At 44.9% G+C, this 21,770-nt stretch overlaps 2 protein-coding genes across 6 annotated transcripts; both read right to left on the bottom strand.

The window, feature by feature from the left end:
- Window positions 1-64: 64 nt before the first annotated feature.
- LOC311008694 (adenylate cyclase type 2) lies at window positions 65-11,187 on the bottom strand. Of its 3 annotated transcripts, none has more exons than XM_084002509.1 (25): window positions 10,896-11,187; window positions 8,472-9,558; window positions 7,268-7,465; window positions 7,025-7,186; window positions 6,452-6,601; window positions 5,914-6,077; window positions 5,715-5,826; window positions 5,503-5,630; window positions 5,098-5,256; window positions 4,849-5,005; window positions 4,483-4,650; window positions 4,278-4,360; window positions 4,046-4,109; window positions 3,845-3,942; window positions 3,662-3,746; window positions 3,429-3,566; window positions 3,245-3,322; window positions 2,739-2,914; window positions 2,495-2,579; window positions 2,255-2,413; window positions 1,890-2,036; window positions 1,700-1,807; window positions 1,452-1,566; window positions 1,207-1,331; window positions 65-1,128 (listed from the first exon to the last, which is right to left on the bottom strand). In XM_084002509.1, exons 2-25 carry the CDS (start codon window positions 9,258-9,260, stop codon window positions 994-996), a joined length of 3,783 nt encoding a protein of 1,260 aa, XP_083858635.1. In that variant the 5' UTR covers window positions 9,261-9,558; window positions 10,896-11,187; the 3' UTR covers window positions 65-993. The 3 variants fall into 3 exon arrangements, with proteins under 3 accessions (XP_083858635.1, XP_083858637.1, XP_083858636.1); XM_084002511.1 differs by lacking the exon at window positions 10,896-11,187 and adding an exon at window positions 9,896-9,913; XM_084002510.1 differs by lacking the exon at window positions 10,896-11,187 and adding an exon at window positions 9,686-9,789.
- Window positions 11,188-12,880: 1,693 nt separating this feature from the next.
- On the bottom strand, window positions 12,881-21,529 carry khnyn (KH and NYN domain containing). Of its 3 annotated transcripts, none has more exons than XR_014596551.1 (10): window positions 21,201-21,529; window positions 20,156-20,411; window positions 19,949-20,083; window positions 17,736-19,411; window positions 17,528-17,658; window positions 16,797-16,893; window positions 15,925-16,032; window positions 15,732-15,833; window positions 14,366-15,636; window positions 12,881-14,324 (listed from the first exon to the last, which is right to left on the bottom strand). XR_014596551.1 is itself a non-coding variant. In XM_084002527.1 (9 exons), the coding sequence occupies exons 2-9, from the start codon at window positions 20,372-20,374 to the stop codon at window positions 15,312-15,314; spliced, it is 2,793 nt and encodes a 930-aa protein (XP_083858653.1). In that variant the 5' UTR covers window positions 20,375-20,411; window positions 21,201-21,529; the 3' UTR covers window positions 12,881-15,311. The 3 variants fall into 3 exon arrangements, 1 of the variants encoding a protein (XP_083858653.1); XR_014596552.1 differs by having other exon boundaries at window positions 12,881-14,644; window positions 14,766-15,636; XM_084002527.1 differs by having other exon boundaries at window positions 12,881-15,636.
- Between the last annotated feature and the right edge of the window lie 241 nt (window positions 21,530-21,770).

Here is a 21,770-nt window from a genome sequence, read left to right as displayed (position 1 = left end):
GCCTGTGATAACACGCGCACACACACACACACACACACACACACACACACACACAGAAAACAAGTGTTTTTATTTTTTTAATCAGTTTATAAATAAGATTTAAAAAAAAATCCATACACTGAACAGTTAAGCTCCTATTCTACGTTCACTCGTCACATCCTCCCTCACAGAAATCCTTCTACTTACAGAAAAAGGAGAAATATTCTGCGTCCAATCAACATCTGGATTTTAAAAACATACAACATATATGAAAAGTGCAATGTCAAAATGTGCATTATGGTGATTTTCGTGGCACAGCACGTCCAAGGTGCAGAGAACACAGAACTTTCACGGCTTTCAAGCACACAAATCTGCCCTTTTTTTACCCCCATTTACACTTACAGGACACACACACACACACACACACACACACACACACACACACTCTGTTCTGTATCGAGAGACTCTGACATGAAACATTTAAAACTGAGCGTTAAAATGCAGTTTTTGTAACTTCGTGAAACCACGACGGAGTGGAAAAATGCCTTAAAATAAAATGACTTATATTTAATATCCTTCATAAAACAACATCTTTTGGTACATCTAAGATGGACACCGTATATTTTTAAATAAATTAATCGCACACAAACACAGGTGAACAGTGCGTAACGTTTCAGCCATGTTAAGTGTACCAAAAATACAAAAATAAATCAGATTATACGTTCTCAGAATAATACGGTGGGAAGTGGATCCGACCCACCCGTTTGCTTCACAGGATAATCCAGATACAGAGAGCAACATAGTTAGCCATTAAATGGTCCAGGAGTAGAACGCTGTAGTCTTTAAATTGTCAGGATTTCATTTAGCGTCTCATCCTCAAAGACAAAAGGCAGCTCCTTCGATGTACGTGATGAAGAGTGTTCCTACATCTTCGTTTTCAGCATCGAGTCAGTGCAGGTGTCCCCGGTGTCAGGTCAGACCGGGACCTTGGGTTCATTAATACGTCTCCGGAGGTCAGGAGTGAGGAGACGACTGCTCCGTGTTGATGAAGTAGGTGGTGAGTTGCCCTTTGCCCTTGACGTTGACTACTCCCCGGAGCGTGACGCCGTAGCCCACGCTCTCCGCCATCGAGGCCATCTCCTCGGTCACCTGGGAGCAGAGAAGGTGTTTAATTCATAGCCTCCCTCTGGTGGTGGCTGCCTGTAACATCCAGCCTTTCTTACTGACCTGTATCCGGTCCAGCACTCCCGTGCTGTCCATCCTGCTGGCCACGTTAACAGAGTTCCCCCAGATATCATACTGAGGTTTATTAGCTCCAATCACTCCCGCGATCACAGGGCCCAGGTTTATTCCTGCAGGAACAAAGGACATGTTTTAATCTCAAATACAGCGTTTTTGGTGCTTCAGGATTAAGAAAATAATGAGAAAGAAAACCCAGTTCATGAAATGTTACAGGGTGGAGGAAGACTCACCGATCCTGAGTTTGAAGCTGTTGAAAGAGTGCGTGTTGATGACATCCAGTTTGTCCATCAAAGCGATGGCGAACTCCACCATCGCGCGCACATTGCTGTAGGACATCTCCACTTTCTGCAGGGGGCGCCAGAGATCAAGTTAACGGAGGGGCAGGGTGTCAAACCAGCATGCAACCCATTGATTTACATGGCGAGGACTTTCAAAATGGCAAAAATGAGGATAAACGTAATGAAAAAACGAAGCCAACCTTTTGTTCGTCCCCTTCAGGGGCGTGTCTCAGCCCGGCGGCGGCCATGTACGTGCTGCCGATAGTCTTAATCTTCTCCACAGAGCAGAATTTGGGCTTGGAGAGAAGCTGCGCGAGAGACAAAGACACTAAGAGACACGGACTAGAACGTGATACTGACGAGTACATCGTGAAACCCGCTTCCTCATACCTCGTCAAAGTCCGATATGATCTCGTTGAGGAAGCGCAAACACTCCAGACCGTCCCTGTTGGCGCTGCTCTCGCTGTAGAACTCCTTGAACTGAGGCACGGAGGCGAACATCACACACACGGACTCGTAGGACTGACTGTACAGGTCCTGAAGCACAGTGTAAACAAGCAGACTTGATTGCAAGATAACCTGCATTCTGCAAATTCTGCAGTCCAACGTGTTCGGCTCATGAATGTCCTCTTTATAGTGACCCACATCCGTCACCTCAGCGTGACCTCAGTCTCAGAGGTTTTATAAATGGTACGTGACCGGCCGACGAGGAAACGCGGTTATCGGAGGATCTACTGTGCGGCGTTTTTGTTTACCTGGTTGCGAATAGTCTTTCCGATGAAGAAAGAGGCGACGTGGAGCGGGAGGACGTTCTGAAGGAGGAGCTTGTTGACGTTCTCCATGGTCTCCATGCCCTCCCTCTCCCACTTGAAACAGTGGTCCAACAGGAAGTCCACGCGGCTGCCCAGCTCGTCCTGGCAGAGCACCGACACGTATGAACACACGATTCATTCATTCCCTTCTTTAAATGTACACTCTTTACTGTAGACACGTACCTGTCTGACCATTATGAGACAGACGATGTAAAAGATGACGAGCCAAACCCCCGACATGATCTGAGGGTCCTTCAGGACTCCCGGCCTACAGAGAAACACATTCACACGCCTTAGAGCCACACTATCTACAATCTGGACTCCTCAACGACCAGCACGACAGAAAGCTTTGAATAAATGATCTGAAACTCCAGCCAGGGAGTCACAATCTGGACAAGAGGCAGGACGTTGAACAGCTTCCACTCACTTGGTGTCGTTGTAAAGCAGGTCGACGAGGCAGTGGGACCTCGGGGCGTAAACGTGGAGGAAGAGGGCCAGATAAACCACAACAGCCAGGGTGAGCAGCAGCACCTTCATGGACAAGCACATCCGCACGAACACAACCACTCCCAGCATGGCCAGCAGGCAGCAGTACAGGTAGTACTGGATGTTTGACGGGGGGGGGGGGGAGGACAAAGAATGTGTGTTATGACAAGTTAGCGATGGTGTTGACAGCTCAGAGAAGAAAGACATGAAGCTTGCAAGCTCAAAATCAGTTGGACAGGAAGTACAGCTTTGAGATTTGTTGGAGTGAGAGACGCTCCTGTAACTTCATAGTGTTTTATTACCAACATATAATTGGATTTACATTTTACAATTAAAGAAAAGCTACAAAAGTGTTTGTGCTGTAAATTGTAGTCAAAAATCTGTGTATCTGTGGTCATCACTATGCCTTCCAGGAGAAACACATGGACTGAATGTGGAGGTCCTTACAGGCACAGTGTAGAGATCGAGGGCCTCCAGCTCCGTGGTGTTGGTCATCGACATGCAGTCGTCTCCTGGGAGGAAGAACTGAGAGGAGAAGAGAATGATTGATGGGACAACAAACGCATCTATGAAAGACAGGAAGTACTAACAGGAAGATACTAAAGAAAGTTCTGCAGGAAGAGGAACTCACAAAGTTGAGGATGGCCATTAGCAGGGTGATGAGCACAATGAGAGTGACCACGAACAATCGCAGCGCCGCCCTGGTGGAGACGCCGCGGGACAGCCCCGATATCCACTGGACGCTCAACGGCATCTTCGAACGCCACTTCTGAAAGCCGACACGCATTCAGACATTTAACGTAACACGTGACCACCGGGGAGACGTATTCTGCTCTGGGGTCGTGACCTGAAGTATTGATTTACCTCCAGGTAACCAGTGAAAGCGATGGACAGGAACAGCACCAGCACTGGGAAGGTTGTACCGTAAGACACCGCCATCTCAAAGTTACTGGCAGGGGTGGAAACCAATAATCAGCCATCAATAACCATCAATATCCACCACTCAAGAGAGAGCAAATCAACTGAATGACGAGCAGTTTTACTCACTTCTTGGAGACGAGCATCTGGACGGCGAACAGGGTCACAAATATCAAAGCTATGCAGCTCATGGAATGATGCAAACCCTTCACCTCGGTGAAGCGGAACTGGAACATAAACACAGAAATACTGATTTAGCAAACACACACACACAATGATGTGTTTTTATACACACGTGTACTGCATGTGTCACTCATTTAATGAAGCTACCTGTCTCTCCAAGCTCAGGTCGTTGAACAGCAGAGTGAAACAGTTGAGCTTCTTCGCTCTCCGCCTTCAACGTAGAAATCAAAATCAAAGCATGAACGGACGAGAAGAGAATCCCAGAAAAATGACCATAAAATAAGGAAGATACTGATGGAATTATCGTTTTTTATAAAGATCTGGTGATGTTATAATCGTTCTCTCACGTCAACTAAAATCAATACAGATGAAAACGTACGTATTGATCTCCTCCGTGTCCAGCGATCCCCGAACACCGTGATCCACAAACAAACTGCTGGGGTTGTGACAAGGAGGTCGTTCCTGAAGCAAAGGAATTACAAACAACTGAAGACTAGAGTGAAGTAATTGTGTATACTTTATGTATTTGTACTTTAATGTAGTATGTGGGAGAAAGGAAGCAACGAGGAAGAACATAAACCTACTGTGTAGAGCTGAGCTTGGTTCATGGTGACGTTGGTGGGAGTGATTGGCTTCTTGGAGGGCGAGGCGTCCGGGTTACTCAGGTCTGCAAACGGGTGGATGTTCCTCCAGGACTGCAGGTACAGAGACATCCGCATGGACGCCCGCTGCCTGTTCTCACCCGGCGTTGCCTGAAATTAACATGGAGGTTACTAGATTGTGATTTTTCCCGCACAGCGGCGAGTAGTTTCTCTCCTCTCATTTTTCTCAGCTTTTCAAAATAAAGGTTAACCTGCTTCCCCTTACACACACAGACAGCCTACGTCAGGAAAATGCATACTTGCATACTAGGAGTCCATTATTGTTACTTCGGTTATTGTTACACGTACCAATTTCAGTGCCCTGGCAAAGCTGCTGGGCTTGGGGTCAACCACCAGGTAGGTTCGTCTTTCCTTGAGGAGAGGATCCCGACTCCCCCCGTCTCCCTTCTCCACTTCGTACGCTCCGTTCAAGTGCTGCATCGTCTCCTCTGAGATGTGGACTCGCCTTTTCATCAAATAATAGCATATAATAAATTATAACAAGTAAGTCAGACAGAATTTCTATCATCCCTGAGCAGAACTGTAGGATCTTCTCACCCAGGAAGGCCTCCAGACTCCATGTGGTTGGCTAACGTGACGTCATGTGACCACACGTCGTACTGCCACTTCTGCAGGCCGATCACACCGCAGAGCACGTTGCCCGTGTGAACGCCCACCCGCATGCTGACCTCCACCCCCGTCGCCTCTCGCAGTTTACTGCAGGGAAAAGCATCAGCAACGTGAGAACGGCAGCGTCGTCGTGGCCGTCCAGTTATTTGAAAACAGCGGATATTCAGTATTTTTTAGTGTTTTCACTTGTAGAGGAAAGACAAGAGAAATGAGGGGAAGTTAGACGGAGAACAGTATTGTTTTTATGGCTGGAAAAAGAGAAATTACAATGAAAGAGAGCACACAACTTCCTGTTACACTATTGTAAATAACCAGAGAAGAAGAAAGACGGACCTGATGGCAGTGCACATGTCCAGCCCCATCTGGACACAGTTCCTGGCGTGGGTGGGGATGGGGTCCGGCAGACCGGACACACAGTAGTAGCAGTCGCCCAGGATCTTAATGCGAAGACAGCCGTTCTTCTGTGGAAGGACAGAAACAGAGAGGGAGAGTCAGATGAGGAGGTAGAAGTTTGATTTTGGGGCTGGACGTGCTGGTCCACTCACCTTGGCGATGTCATCGAATCTTCCAAACAGCTTGTTGAGGATGGCGACCAGCTCTTCTGGAGTGCAGCTACTCGCCAGCTTGGTGAAGCCCACGATGTCCGCATACAGGATGCTACACACAAACACACACATATGTGAGGCAACGTGCGGTGCCCAGGGTGCCAGAGAACCAAGACCTTGTCCACAGTGTGCTGGTCACCTGACGTCTTTGTGCTTCCGTACATACAGGCTGTGGAAGTTGTGGTGGTTGGATTCCTGGTTGTTTTCCTCGTTCTCGCTCTTGGGCTTGAAGAGCTTCTTGATCACCTCCGTTTTCAGCTCCCTGGCGATGTACTGCGGCAGCACCGACAGGAGGAGCTGCTCCTGTTGCCGAGGACACAGAGAGGAGGAGGAGGAGGATTAGACCGGGTCACTGGATCACAGATGTGACAGTCTGTTCACACAGGCTGTAAAAGAAGCCCTCCATGCCGTGTTGACCGAGCGGACCACGTTTCATCTATTTGTTTACTTGCTGTGAATGGTGTCCATTTGGATTTGCCTATTCTGTGGCTGCTGGGCTCCACACAAGTGAATGATTAATCTATTGACCTAATAGGAAGGCATACAGTAACTCAAGCCAGGCTGTCCAGTTAAAGAGCCCTTTAATGGAAGCGATAACACGTCACGATTCTATTTTCTTCTCTTGAGCTCTCTTGCATTTAAATGAAAGCTCCACCACCTGACGAGTTTCACCTCACCTGCTGATACTTCCGTATTTCCCTCTTGGAGCGTATGGCGCTGAACATTTCCCTCTTCTTATTGGACATCCTGAGGTCCTGCTCGGTCATCCACAGATGGAAGATCCCGACACAGTTCACGCACACAAACAGCAGTGCGTTCGCCACCAGCTGAGAAGGAAGGGGATTATTGATAATCCATTAATCGTCTCAATTGTCACAAAAAAATACAGACATCATTATTTAGTTTTATTACTAACTGGAAAGCAGAGTCTGCTGACAAACAACGGGTTGAGTAAAAACAGGGTTTGGACTTTTCCATGAACCCACAAAGAGTGATGCAGATGATTTGAATATGTTCCAGTGTACAGTACTCATGTAAAACCACAGGACAGTATCACGATGCACGCTGACCTCAACCTCACACAGGGTATTTGAATTTGCAAATATTTGTCCACATTTACATTTGAAGCCCTATTATGTAAATGTATTTGTTTTTCTGCCGATACCAAACAATGCATTTGTACTGACAATCTTAGCTGTCATTATAAATACTAGCGTACTAAGCTACCTTACACATGGCTTCATATTTACCTGCACAGCCAGGTCCGGCGTCTCCGGCTTCGTGACAGAAACGTAGACGCTGATGATGATGATGTGTGACACGCTGGTCCCGATGCCCACCATGAGGGCCCAGGCCATGGAGAGAGGCAGCACCGTGTACACACTGAGGGAGAGGAAGAGGAAGAACGCCACCTGAGAAGACAAGAGAATGACACTGTTAGAAGTAGAAAACAAAACTCACTTATTTCTCCGTCTTTTCCGCCGCCTTCTCACCTGATCCCACGCAGTGACGGGTCCTCCGGTGAAAATGAAGACTACGGCGATGACGCACAGCGTCCCCCAGACGAAGAGGGCCAGGGCTCCTCCGCAGCGCCTCACGGTGGCCAGCCAGGGCAGGCAGACGAGCAGGACGGCACTGAGACAGAGAACCACGCACAGCGCCGACAGAGCGCCCACATGGACGTCGATGCTCTGTGAAGACATGGGCGAAAAAACACGATTCACATTCTCTCCGTTGATTCGACGTTGAATGAGGATGAAACAATGTCAATTCAAAAATGTCAAGGTGGTTATATCTTCAGAGGTTTGCTTCACTTCCTGTTCATTTACAAAGACCAACCTCACATTGTCCCACCATGACTCAGCTGGTTACTAGAATCAAAAGGCACCCGTCGGTTCCACACAAAGCAGCCAGGCTGGGGTTCAAACAGCTGGAGCAATGCTTTATAATCGGCTCCTTTGAAGTGAAGGTATTTTCACGTGCAATGAGACAACATGACATTAACCTACTTTCTTTTCCATCATGGAAATTAACACAGTTGTTGCTGACGTTGACCTACTTCGACTACTAATGAAGTGAGATATTAACGAAACCATAAGTAGTGAGATTAATGAGTGAAGGATAAAGCGTTGTGATTGGTTGGTGAAAGCAGAAGCATTCTGGTCTTTTGTGCTCTTTTATGACGTTAGAAAGCCAACGAGCCAACGCTGCTGGAAGACCATGACGGACACAAAACCCGAACATAAACACTGCAATCGTGTGCCCGTGTCGATATATATTAAAGGTTCACATGAACACATTCAGTTTCTTTATCCATGATGACCTACATATGCAGTGTTTTCATGTGTGCCACCGTTTTGAGGTAATGAGAAGTCATTAAGAGCTTCTAATTGAAGCACAATCACGGTGTTAAATGCTGCTAATTCCTTTGACCCCATTGAAGTTGGCACGGGTCGAGTCGCTCCACATAAGGAGGGTGACCTGTAACCGAAAAGTGTGCATGACGTCACAACTACCTTCCTCGTACTCGATCACTTCTAGCATTAATAAAAGATAAAGAAAATATTTTTAAAAAGTGTGAGGGTGAGGACGTGATGCTTTTCTTTGTGGTATAGAATAGTAAACTGAATACCTTTGTGATTTCTGGACAGATTTTTCGATAGATACATATGTGTTGTTCAGGGTTTAGATTCTTACCCTTCCCGTGGTGGAAATGAGGACGATGAGGGCAACACAGAAGGCCAAAGACAGCTTCAGTCCGGCGAGCATGGCCGGCGTCTCCTCCACGCACTGCAGGATGGCCCTGTGGAACGCCTGATAGCAGCTGCTCATCCCCTCCTTCACACACTTCTTGGGCGGGGTGCTCTGCTCGCCCCGGTCCCCGTCCTCCTGCTCGTACCCGTCGTCCCAGCTGCTGGCGACGCTGGCCCTCGCGTGGCCCCCTTTGAACGTGGTCGGACTGCCGCAGAACGAGTAGAACGTAAAGTCTTTCGGGGGAGCTCCTTTAACGCCGCCTGGACTGCTTTTGGTGTTAAAACTGGGTCCGTCCCGCTCAGTTAGCTCTTTGTCACAGACGTTTATGCTGACGGCAGGACTGCGTTTTGAGAAGCCATTTGTTGGCGGTACTGCAGGGGATGAGGTCACGCCTGGTCCCTTTAACAAACAGTTTGGCTCCTGAGGTTTAGGGGCCTGCAAGGTTTTCGCCACACCGACCTCTGCCTGAGATTCTCCTGACTGGCTCTTGACAGGAGGATCGCTTGCATTGGATTTCACGCCATTCTTGTCATTTCTTTGCAGGACGCGGCTTTGCACGGATCGCTTGAGCCTGTCTTTCTCTTGGCCGATTTCGTCAAGCTCCATGATGTCGCCGTGTCCGTCGCCGGGGAGGACCGGAGACACCTGCGGGGCTTCTTCTCCAGCGCTCACCTTTTCCTGAAAAGCTTGCGACTCGTCTGGCATCGTGACCTGCGTGAGTGATCTCACCATCTATCGGATTGTCACTTTTTTTTCTCTTCCGTCCCCTTGTCTACATGACAAACACACACTAGGAGAGTGTGTACCTCTTTGTCTTTTTGTGTCTGCGTAGCAGGAAGAACTTCCACCTTTTGTCGACCTTTTGCTCCTCAGTTTTTCGTCTCCTGCAGCTAAAAAAATATCAAAATAGATGATACGAAGATGGTGTTCTTTCAGAGGTTCATACATCCGTTAAGGTCCCACAGATTGCTGTTTTGGAAACCTTGAACGACAGCGAAATCTCCTTGGACGAGCTCTGGTGCATACCTCGCTGCCAAAAGAAGAAAAAAAAAACAATTTGAAGAGTTAATCACAATCAGCACAGAGCAGAAAAATAAACAGATCTTAAAAATCCACTGTTTTTAACTGATAAGGAGAGCGAGGAGCTCGTGATGTACCCGCGCGGGGTTTTAATGCCATTTTAATGACAAACTCCTTCCAGTCATTTCCCCATTACGTCAAAAAACTTGTTCGTCTAGCTGCGGGCTCCTTCCCTGCGACGAGTGCTCCCACATGTACACACTGTTCAGGTGTGTACTGGAATGACATGTCGGCGACGCACCCAGTGCACATTAAACACATTTTTTCCAGTCACCACCTACACTCACAGGCTTGCTCTGATGCGTCGTCGCTGTTGCTTTTTCGTCATAAGCAAGTCTGCTCTAGTGTCACCTGTAATCAGAGGGTTTTTAGAAAAATAACCCTCTTTAAATGCCTTAAACACACTGATTTGACGGTAAAGTCACGGAGGGATTGGAAATGCCTTGATTAACCCGCCCGGGGAAGCAGATCAACCCTTTCACTCATGTGTTCTTTCACATCACAACACATTCTTGTTTTTTTTAAGGTGGACTAAGCACTTTAAATTGCACGTTCATTGTCGTTCCTTGCTGGGTGAAGCACTTTTGCAAAAAGTAGTACAAAAGTTCAGTACAAAATCAAACTAGTGACAGTGTTTTGTTATTGTGTTTTTATTCAATATTACTGAATGTAGACAATCCAGTTTATTCTCAGTTAAGAACAATGCAGTTAATTCAACTTTAAGGTGACTTACAAAAGGGTGCAGACAACAAATACTTCACAATAATTCAGCTTTAAAAAGAAGTTATCTCAGGAGAATTATCACATTGAGCAGGACTAGAATACACTTTATTATTATCTCTTTTTATTGAATTGCACGTAAACTATCCGATTTCTTCAGTGGTTCTAGTGATTACATAAAAAAGTACTTTTCTTGCGAAATGTTGGGTAAATAAAGTTATTTATCTATGAGGTAAAAGTGTTGAAGTGTGTGTTAAATGTTAATTAACCTGGTTATCACCAAAAGTTAATCTTAAAAAACCTACCTTGCTTTATCAAAGTCACCTGAATGAGTTAGCTTGTTAGATAACGTTAAGTTAAAGGTCAAAGCATCATCATTAATTAAAAAAACACACCTTTAATTATCACACGGGACTAACAAACTTGTTTCGCATAAGCTAACGTTAGCCAACAGTGAATATACCCCTTATTACACGTTAATAACAGTTTACGTGACAGAACACACGCATAAAAACAATCGCTGAAGCGCGAAAAGTGACTTAAATGACGTAAACGTAACGTTCTTACCTCATTGTTTATGAACGTTAACGTCCCGGTTAGCTTAACGCCGGTCAGTTAGCTGCTCACGCACGAGACGTCAACTTGGTGTCCATCTCTCAGCTCTCCTCGCGCTGACCACTGACGTCACACCGAGCACTCCAAAAAAAACTAAACGGATAAATGTGTAAACAATAAATCCGTTAAAGTCTTCTTTAACGACGAAAAAACAAGAAGAAGAAGAAGAAAAACAGACGTTAGAAAGTAGGCAGCTCCGCGTCTGTGCGCACGAGCGCCTGTGTGTGTGTGTGTGTGTGTGTGTGTGTGTGGGAGGCTCGAGCGAGATGGGGCAGGTGAGCGAACGCGGGGGCGAGCGCAGGGCATCACGAGCACGAGCGTCGTGGTCCGGCTATGCAAATAGGATGGAGTAAACAGAGAGGGAGGAGGGACAGACATCAGGTGAACGAGTACATTTACTACTAGTACTACCTCCAAATTGAGGTACTTTGTTTTACTTCACTTGAGTATTTTCTTTGCAATCCACCTCCTACATTTATCTGACGAAACATACGGAAAGTTTAAAAACATAATGTTTTGTTATGAAACAATTAATAAATTAAAAATGAAAATAAAGTGGCATGTTTTTCACGGTTCAATATTCTCAAATGTGAGGATTCTTTCCTTTAATTTTTATTTTAAATAATGTATCTTTAATTATATTGAACTTTGTATAACAGACAAAATTATTGTTATTTAATTATTTATATATATATTTAATTATTTGTATATATACCAGTATAACTATTTAGTTATAAAGAATAATAATAATAAATATATATATATATATATAAAATATAATATATATATATATTTCTTGATTTTTTTTTAACTTAATAGTTCAAAAGATACGGAAGCGTATTGCATTCACTTGAGTAATTTTTTTTTGGTTTGTTTTTTGGAGTAATTATTTCTGTTTTTCTGAGTAATTTATTTCTTTGGTCTGTTTTTCGGAGTAATTTATTTCTTTGGTCTGTTTTTCTGAGTAATTTATTTCTTTGGTCTGTTTTTCTGAGTAATTAATTTTTTGGTCTGTTTTTCGGAGTAATTAATTTTTTGGTCTGTTTTTCAGAGTAATTAATTTTTTGGTCTGTTTTTCGGAGTAATTTTTTTGGTCTGTTTTTCGGAGTAAATTTTTTTGGTCTGTTTTTCGGAGTAAATTTTTTTTGTCTGTTTTTCTGAGTAATTTTTTTTTTGTCTGTTTTTCGGAGTAATTTTTTTTTTTTCTGTTTTTCAGAGTAATTTTTTTCTGATTTTCTGAATAATTTTTTTTCTGAGTTTAGACAGCATTTGAAACAATAGACGCATTCATTCCTTTGTGAAAGCTCGATAATGGAGGCCAACATGACCGACTTGTTTAGTTTGATCAAGTTCTACTTTGATCTGGGATTAAGACACTGGGAGATAGTCCTGTCTTTGAGTCATATAGATGGTATTACCATAAGTGTATCCACTTTACGCAGGCACCTGAGGACTTTGCGGCTGAATAGCTGAAGATGGGGCATGTGTATGCAGGAGTCACTACAGGTCCATGGGAGTCACTTGCAGGTTGGAGGTTCTCGCGGGAGTTCGAAGTATCGCGATAATTCAGAAAAAAAATTACTCCGAAAAACAGAAAAAAAATTAACACGAAAAACAGAAAAAAAATTACCACGAAAAACAGAAAATAAATTACTCCGAAAAACAGGAAAAGAATTACTCAGAAAATCAGGAAAAATAATTAGTCAGAAAAACAACCAAACAAAAAAAAATTACTCAGAAAAACAGACCAAAAAAAAATTACTCAGAAAAACAGACCACAGAAATAAATTACTCAGAAAAACAGGAATAATTACTCCAAAAAACAAACCCAAAAAAAAAATTACTCAAGTGAATGCAATACGCTTCCGTAAAAAGAAGCTCCACCTCAACCAACTACAGCAGTGAAATCCTGCTTTTACATCAATGCACGAGTAATAGCTGATGTAATGATTTAATATGTGGTCATATAACAGGCACAGGACAATTCTTTTTGTTTTTATTGTTTCTAAAATTGAGGTTGGACAACATTATATAATCACCTCTAAGTTAAAAAACAACACAAAACACTGAATAAATAAAGTAGTGTTTCACCAAATCTCATGGAAACAACAACTAACTGTTAAGACTTAATATGAGAATCCTGAATAGAGGGGGGAGTAAATTTGAAAATAGAGAAACAAAAGAAATGTCCTCTCCTCCGTCCACCGAACGCTTTACTGGCGTCCCAGTATTTTCTTATATCACCAAACAAGCAGTTTTACAACATCAGCAAACACACATTGTGAGGATGACGCGGCAGCAGGTTTTAGTGCCGGATTAAAACATATAAATTAAACATATCTTCATTTTTTTTAATATATATATATTTTTAATTAAATATTTTTTTATATTATTATTATTTATAATAATACAAAATATAATCCACAAATAAATCACGATTTACCATTAAGAAAATATAGTTAAAAAGAGCTCCACCTTCACCAACTGCAACATAAAAGTGAATTATTCAACGTGTGCTTTTAATTTCTGGTGCATTTTGACTGAAGTGACATTGTGATGAGGGACTTTTCCTTGTAACAATAGTAATAACAGTATTTCTACACCGTAGTATTATTACTTTTACTGAAGTAAACCACTGTGAATACTGGATATAACCCCAAACACGCAACTAAACAGTGACATGTTCACAGGAATACACCACAGACCACATCTTTGACAAATCACCATGAAATGGGTCAACTATTAACCTAAATAGATTAATTCATATCCAGCATCTCTGTATCGTCTCATCCATTACCATGCTGCATGCTGATTGGCTCTGCACCCACACGATAAATGATTTATAATCTTCTAATTTATTTTGGACCCATGGTGCCCTTCTAATAACATCCCAGTAAAAACAATGCTCCTCTCTCCTCTCCCATGATGTTTACTCGTTGGCACGCCTTCTACGGTATGCAAATGGACGCACAGCCGCCGCCCTCTTTCCATGTGACTTCAGCCTAAAACGTCTGCAGAGGTGACTCAGACAGGCGTCAAGTGAGCGACCTTTGAGAATTCAGTGTCTCAGCTCAGGATGTTCCCGAGATAGACACGCTGCCTGGTTCAACCATTGTTCACCGCTCACCCGACCGGTTTAATATCTATTCTGAGACGGACGCGACTTCAGTCCTCCTCAGAGAAATGAAAAAACAACAACGGAGGCTTCCACTTTCTATTCTGTGAACATGAAAATAGGTATTGTGTAATTAGATTTTTTTTTTTTCTCCGTACGGAAGAGGTTTAGGGCCACATGTGGATTTCATTTTTTTGAGTTCTGACTTTGAAGTGAGAATTCTGAGATTAAATATCAGAATTCTGACTTTAATATCAGAATTCTGACTTTTTTCTCAGAATTCTGATATTAAAGTCAGAATTCTGACTTTTTTCTCAGAATTCTGACTTTAATATCAGAATTCTGAATTTAATCTCAGAATTCTGACTTTAATCTCAGAATTCTGACTTTAATATCAGAATTCTGACTTTTTTCTCAGAATTCTGACGTTTTTCTCAGAATTCTGAATTTAATCTCAGAATTCTGACTTTAATCTCAGAATTCTGACTTTATTCTCAGAATTCTGACTTTAATATCAGAATTCTGAATTTAATCTCAGAATTCTGACTTTAATCTCAGAATTCTGACTTTAATATCAGAATTCTGACTTTTTTCTCAGAATTCTGACGTTTTTCTCAGAATTCTGAATTTAATCTCAGAATTCTGACTTTAATCTCAGAATTCGGACTTTATTCTCAGAATTCGGACTTTAATATCAGAATTCTGACTTTATTCTCAGAATTCTGACTTTAATCTCAGAATTCTGACTTTAATATCAGAATTCTGACTTTAAAGTCAGAACTAAAAAAAAAATAATTCACACGTGGCCCTAAACCTCTTCCGTACCTCTGCACACTTTCTTGTTTAAATTATTAGTTTGTTCTTCGCTAAAGTTTCTAAAACTCAGAAAGGACACGTCAACGTCTGTTTTATCAGTTTCACTTAAATATGTGCATCAGTGGTGATTCCTTATGCTGCACACTTCAATGTGATCTATGGATCAGTCACTCTCTTCTCAGCTTTCAGATAAAATAGCGGCAACGTGCGACCCCTACAGGACATTGTGTGAACAGCAGTTTCTTTTCAATGCTGAATTTATTTTCCAAGGGATTTATATATTCTGAATAAATGCTCTTCATGTAAAGTTTGTTCCAGTGGAGAGAAACAGCAAACATGGGAGGGAACACGTGATATTAAAAATACTTTGTAAAATCCGGTTTGATTTGTTGGAAAAATCCCGGGGAAAAAAACCCCCACAAAGATATGAAATCCATCTACTGCTCCAGGATCAGATCAGACAGCACGTTCATGTCCGTCTCTGCCGGGTGGCACTGCAGCACCAGCGCCACCATGTTGTCCTGCCCCGGGAACACCTGGCTGAGCTGCTCCCTGAGGCCCGCCGTCTCCTCCGGGCTCCGCTGGGGCCCCGAGGCCCCCAGCTGCCTCTGCTTGTGTCCCCTCCCGTGTCCTCGCCCTCTACCGCCCACCGGTGTCCGGTCGCGGAAGTTCAGCACCTCCGTTTGGGAGCGCGGCGGCGCCTTGGAGGAGGGGAAGGCGGTGGCGACGCCGGCGAACGAGTGGTTCCCCGGGTCAGGGGTCCTGGGAGGAAATCGATGCGTAGATATTCATATACAAATTAAACTAAACTAGAATTATATATATATATATATATATGTGTGTGTGGTTGTTGATACCTGTGCTCCGAGCGCAGGAAGTCATCCAGGTGAGGCCCGCCTCTGCCCAGAGGGTCGTCCGGCACCATGAAGTGATCCCCGACAAACGTGTACTGAAGAAGTCTGCGTGGGGAGGAGACGTCAGGTCACACTGTAATAAAAGGGCGAGCTGGCCCTTTAATTAGGACTTAAAAAGAGAGTTTTTTTTAAATACCTCTTCTTGATGATGTCTCTCCACACGAGGGACTCGTCGGAAAGGTCCCTCAGGTTGTCGTTGGTTACGATCACGCCGTCCGTCTTCTGTGCAAGCTGCAGCATAAATCTGCAGAAACGAGGACAAGAACCTCAAATCTCCTGGTCTTTGGCGCCCCCTAGTGGTGCTGGCAAACATCTATGAAAGACCTAAAAGAAACACTGAGTCTCTTCTTTGAGGTGGTGTTTTTACTGGAATATACTCAGAGGAGATAAGTAACAAAATAGAAATACTTTGCTACTGTACTTAAGTATAATTATCAGGTATGTCTAATTTACTTGAGTTTTTGGATTTTTGACTTTTACTCCCTACATTTTTAAAACAAATATCTGTACTTTCTACTTCTCAAATTTTCAAAATAGACAAGTTATTTTAGTTTTAATGCATTTCAGGGGAATTATTCATTATTATTTTAATTATTAATATGAAAGCCACTAGAAAATATCCTTCATAAAGTTTGAGTACACTTCAGAGTCTGTACTTTTTTCTACTTTTACTCGAGTAAAGAATCTCCTTTTGAAGTATCTGTACTTCTACTTGTGTACAATGTCTGTATGTCTGACACCTCTGAATATAATCCAGACTAAATGTACTGTGGGTGCAGAGTATTCTCCCACAATGCAAAGCACAAAGGGCATGGAGGAGCTACTCACTGCAAAAAAATTTAAAAAAGATCTGTGACTTGGCATTCGTCATCACTTCCTGTTTGGAAGAAATGCACACTAACTTCTGCAACAGTACTCTATGTGGTACATCCTGTGTATAATTAGACTGCCTCACATTTTCATGAGGATTAGAGTATGATACGGTGAATGTGACGATGGTTGCCTCACCGGTCGTCGTAGGAGCTGATCCTCTTGCCCTGCACCTCCCTGGAGGGGGTGAAGGAGAGGAGGCCCAGCCTCTGCAGCTCCGTCAGATAGTGCTGCTCTGAGGGGGAGGAACACAACGCTATGTTTAGTCTGCACCGAAGGGGGAAAAACAACAAAAAGCCCACACACTTTCTGGTTCGTCTTCCATCTCAAAGACAAGCGGCAGCAGACATGCAGAATTTAAAACCACACAAAGAATTGGGGGACAATAAAGTATTTTGAATTTGAATATCTGAGAATCTGAGACCGGGGGGCTGCAAACGGCTCTCCTTCGGGGAGTTAAAAAGCATTTCCAGATGATAGAGGAGACAAAAAGTGTTTTTTAATTCTAATATCTGTGCAAAAGGAACAATAAGATTAGTTTATTTCCTATAAATCTCATATACCTGTCATCACGTGTTTCACAATATCTAAAATATATATAAAATGTACCGTTCCATGTAATAAATGGGATACATATGTATAAATACATAATGTATATGCATATAGAAGTGAAATAATGAGTTGATTGCTGCTGATAGCTGATTGCCGGACATACAGAACATTATTGATTGTCTATTTTTAATAATAATTAAATGTTTAATCCACAGAAATTCAAACTATGGCCCCGATTCAGCTTCTTAATGTAAGAATGTTTGAAATGGAATAAAGGGTGAAATTCTACAACAAACATCTAGTTAAAAACTAGCTACCTTTGATCTTGGGGTCGCTCTTCTGCCTCCACTGGGGCAGCAGGGCGCTGATGTGGCGATGCCCTCGGTCCCAGAAGTGCTGCACGGCCAGAGCGATGCCTCGACAGGAGAAGAAGTGACCCAAGCCGTGGCTGTGGAGAGCGGGGAGGATCGGTTAGTGGAAAGCTCATTAAATCTAGTTAAACACACTCATTCTGCATCGTCTGACCTCATGGCCACGTTGCTCCCGTCGATGATGATCGTCCTCACTTTGGGGTTGCCAGGTTTGTCCGTCAGCTGAAGGTCGAAGGGCATCTGCAGGCCCTCCAGGAAACGCTGCTCGCCGGTCACCACCACCGAAGAAGAAGGAGGAGGAGGAGGAGGAGGACGAGGCCTCTCCCTGGCTCTGGTGGGAGACGAGTCGTTCCTGGAGAAGACGGGCGGTGGAGGGTTTTGGAGCGCTTGTTTCAGGGAGTTGAAAGCCTTGGGCTTCACGGTGAGGACGTTGTTCTGGGCGGCTGCAGGCCAGTAGACGGGCTGGTGGTGTTTGGGGGACGAGGGGTACGTCGGCATGGGCGGCCCTTTGACTTCAGGGACGACCTGCTGAGTTTGTGAGTTTGTAGGTTTGTGGAATTTAACAAACTCGGCCACAGTTAGATTCTCCTCCCGCAACATTTTATCATCAGATGTTCTTGTTTCCACAGGAACAAAAAGCCCGATTTCTCTGACTTTGTCCGCCGACGGCGTGACCTTCGACCCCTCTTTGTCCAGCACCACGTCGTCCATCTCTCGGGGCCCCTCCCTCGGGGCCGCCGTCTCCCTCTGCAGCTCCAGCAGCAGCTGATGCGTGGAGCGGTCGGGCAGCATGCTGTAGACTTTGGCCACTTCCTGCTCCATGTAGCCGCAGCTGGCGGCGGCTTTCTTCACCACCCCGAGGACAAAGTCTTCCTCGGGTCCCTCGTCTTCGTCCTCGGCGCTGCCCTTTTCCATCAAGTGTCTCCCTGTCGCTCCCCCCTCGCCGTTACTCATCTTCACCTCATCTCTCCCGACTTCCATTTCCTCCTCTTCCTCCCTGTGCTCCGTCTCGCAGGGTCGGTTCTTCCCGCCTCCGTTCGGGGCCGAGCCCTCCCGGTTTTTCCTCGCCTCCTCCTGGTCGCTGCGATCCTGCTCCTGTTGGACCACGTCCAGGATCTGCGAGGCCTCCTGGAGCCCGGTGCGGGCGAGGACCCGTTTCACCACGTCCTCGGTGTACCCCATCGCCGTGAAGAACTTCAAAAGCAGCCAAAACTCCTTGTTCCCCACCGACAGCTGCAGCTCCGCCTCTTGCTCGTCTCCTAGCAACGCGGCCGCCGGGGTCGCCGCCGGCTCCGGCTGCTCTTCTCCCACCTCCTGCGGGGAATGCATCAGATTGTCCTCAGCACCTTCTGCTGTCCCTCGGCCGCCGGCGGACGTGGATAAATACTGGAATGGGGAGTCCTTGGCTGCGGAGTCCATTCCCGAGCCTGAGGCCACCCCGTCAAACCACCGATCAAAAGTCCGGGACGCCTCAGGAAGTTTGGGCGTAATGTCCCAACAACCGTCCAAATCCTCCAAGGATCTGAGCTCACTTCCACCCATCAGAGCCGGGTCGGACCCGAGCCCAGATTCTTTCACCAAATCCAGCAGGATCTCCTTCACGGACCCCGGCAGGACGAGGAGGTCCAGGATGTGCTTGTCCTCGAATTTCTCCACCAGGGTTTTGAACGCCCGGCGGGAATCCAGAGACTCTCCCGGGCCCCTGTCGCCGGCCTCCGGGCGTCGGGACTGCGTGGTCTCGATCCGCTCCACCAGGTCCGTGATGAGGGAGTAGGCCCGCACCACCGGCTCCGCCAGACCCGATATGAGCAGGAATCCTGTCGAGCCCACCTGGTTTGGTGAGAGGAGAACAGCAAAATGTGGAACGTTTATTTTATTAGGCCGTCGTCATGTTTGCCCCTTCAAAATAAAAGGCCTTTAAAGTGGAAATACTTCACCACGCCGTCTTTGAAATGAAATAATTGTTCCCATAAAAGTGTGAGGGATTTCCGAGCAGTTTGTAGCGACAACAAGCAGCAACGTAATAGTGAAAGTTTTTTAAAAACATAATAAAACTTCCCCCCGCGAGTCCTAAATAAGAAAACACGTTAAAAATAGCTTGAGAATTTCCAGTGACAACACGGCAGCGTTTAGAGGTAGCCGTTACTTCGTAGAAGGGTATGACACATTTCTAGCCGACGGCGTGACATTGACTAATAATGTAATTTCTTTTGAGGGGAATAAGAACGGGCTGGTGTTATGAGTCAATGTTGAGTCATCAGTCAGAAATTCTATCGGAAGAAACGCAACTCCAGAACCTGCCTGAGAAACATCCCATGTTTACGTTTGTGAGCCTCATTTTCCGAACACCCAGAATGCAACGCTCACCACGATGTGTGCCGAGGTGCTTTTAGTCAGGCAGTCCATGAACAGCCCTCTGGCCCCACAGAAGATGCAGTGAAGGACTCCGGGGTAGGAAACCTCCTGCTGCTCCTCCTGGTTCACCAGCCCCTTCACAAACAACTACAAGGCAGAAAGATTAGACCGGGCAGCATCGCCCAACGCCACCGTGTCCAAACAAAACCCGGCCCTTACTTTGGCAGCTTTCACGTTGCCGCTCTGGCCTCGCAGCTTCAGCCAGATCTGCCCGTTGTTCCCCAGAGACCAGTCGTCCGGCCCGATGGCGAACGCCACCCTGAAGACCCGCTCCACGGAGCCGTGCAGCGAGTTCAGGGATCCCCGGAGAACGCCGGCGCAGGCGAACTCGTCCTCCACCTCCGGACCTCCTCCTCCTCCACTCCTCTCACCGTCCATCCCTCGCTCTCACACCGCCGTCTAAAGGTCCAACATACTGAAGAAAACACATCATTAAGTTTCATTTTCGTTGCATTTATGTCATTTTTACGGCTATGTTTTTGTCTGCTGTCTTATTTTTCTCTTTATCTAAAGGAAAATGACAAAATAAAAGACATTTCTTCATTATTTCTGGGCTCAGGGGCCCACAGTGTGTGACGGGGGCCTCCCATGGCCTTCACCCAACCAGGATGAGACTCAAAATGACCACAAAGAAACATGAGATGACTACAGAGACACAGAAAAGTGACACAAAGAGACGGAAAATACCTACAAAAAACAGGCTAAACCAGCACACACATGACTCATTAACTCTGCATTAGGTTCATTGGCTCCTAAGTACTATTAATAACATGTTTAATTAAAGTGAAAAAGACAGTGGGTCATATGAACAACTATAATAAAACGACAGATTTCATCTCTGACAGTGTCTCACAAGCATGTCACGTGATATTGACGTTAAAATCTTAATCTGAAAACGTCAAATTAAAAAAATAAATACACGATTTCCCCCTTAAATGTGAGAATGCACCTGATGTGACGTCAACAAGTCGTTCTTAGACCATTACTCTCGTTCAACGACGTATAAATAAAGAAATAGAGGTTTATAATAGACGTATTAAATAAAGTAGGGCTTATAGCCAGATTGTGAAACCTGAATCCGAGTGTAAACAAACCAAACAAGCAAACACACGGAACACAGCTGATACAAGTATTTACAAAATACATAGAAAAAATCACTAAGAAGTGAAATAAAACATAAGTTTCGATGTGTGTAGTTTCTTACGTGAGGGCTCGAGCGCTGTTTCGTCTGCGACGGTGACGGAGAAGCTCGCGCAGCTTCCGGAGTCCGAAAAACAACAACACGGAGGAACAAAGTTCAACACACACACACACACACACACACACACACACACACACACACACGCGCGCGCGAGCGAAACAACACACAACTAAAAAGTGATCATCTGGAGATTTGTGGAAGAGAGACAGAGAGAGAGAGAAAGAGAGAGAGGTAGAGAGAGAGAGGGGTAGAGAGCGAGCTCGCGCAGCGGGGGTGGCGGGTGAGGAAGTGTCGCGCGCACCACCGGTGGAAACCCCGAAAGACAAAACCGAAACTAAACGGAAAAGCAGCCGAGCTGAAGGGTGAGGGCGGTCGCTTCAACGCAGCTTTATAACATTCATTTAATCCGCATTATAAACTCTAAAAGTATCTCTTTTCATGACGTCAAAACGCATTTTAACGTCCTTAAATAAACCGCACACTGTCCCTTTAATTCTATTGATCGAACACATTTAATTATTGTTATTATTCACAGCGAACGATATGATAAACTGCACACGATGTACATCCACA

The sequence above is a fragment of the Eutrigla gurnardus genome, assembly GCF_963514095.1.
Source record: "Eutrigla gurnardus genome assembly, chromosome: 23".
NCBI lineage: Eukaryota > Metazoa > Chordata > Actinopteri > Perciformes > Triglidae > Eutrigla > Eutrigla gurnardus.
Note: the sequence above shows the minus strand (reverse complement) of the source record. Positions and strands in the feature narration are given on the sequence as shown.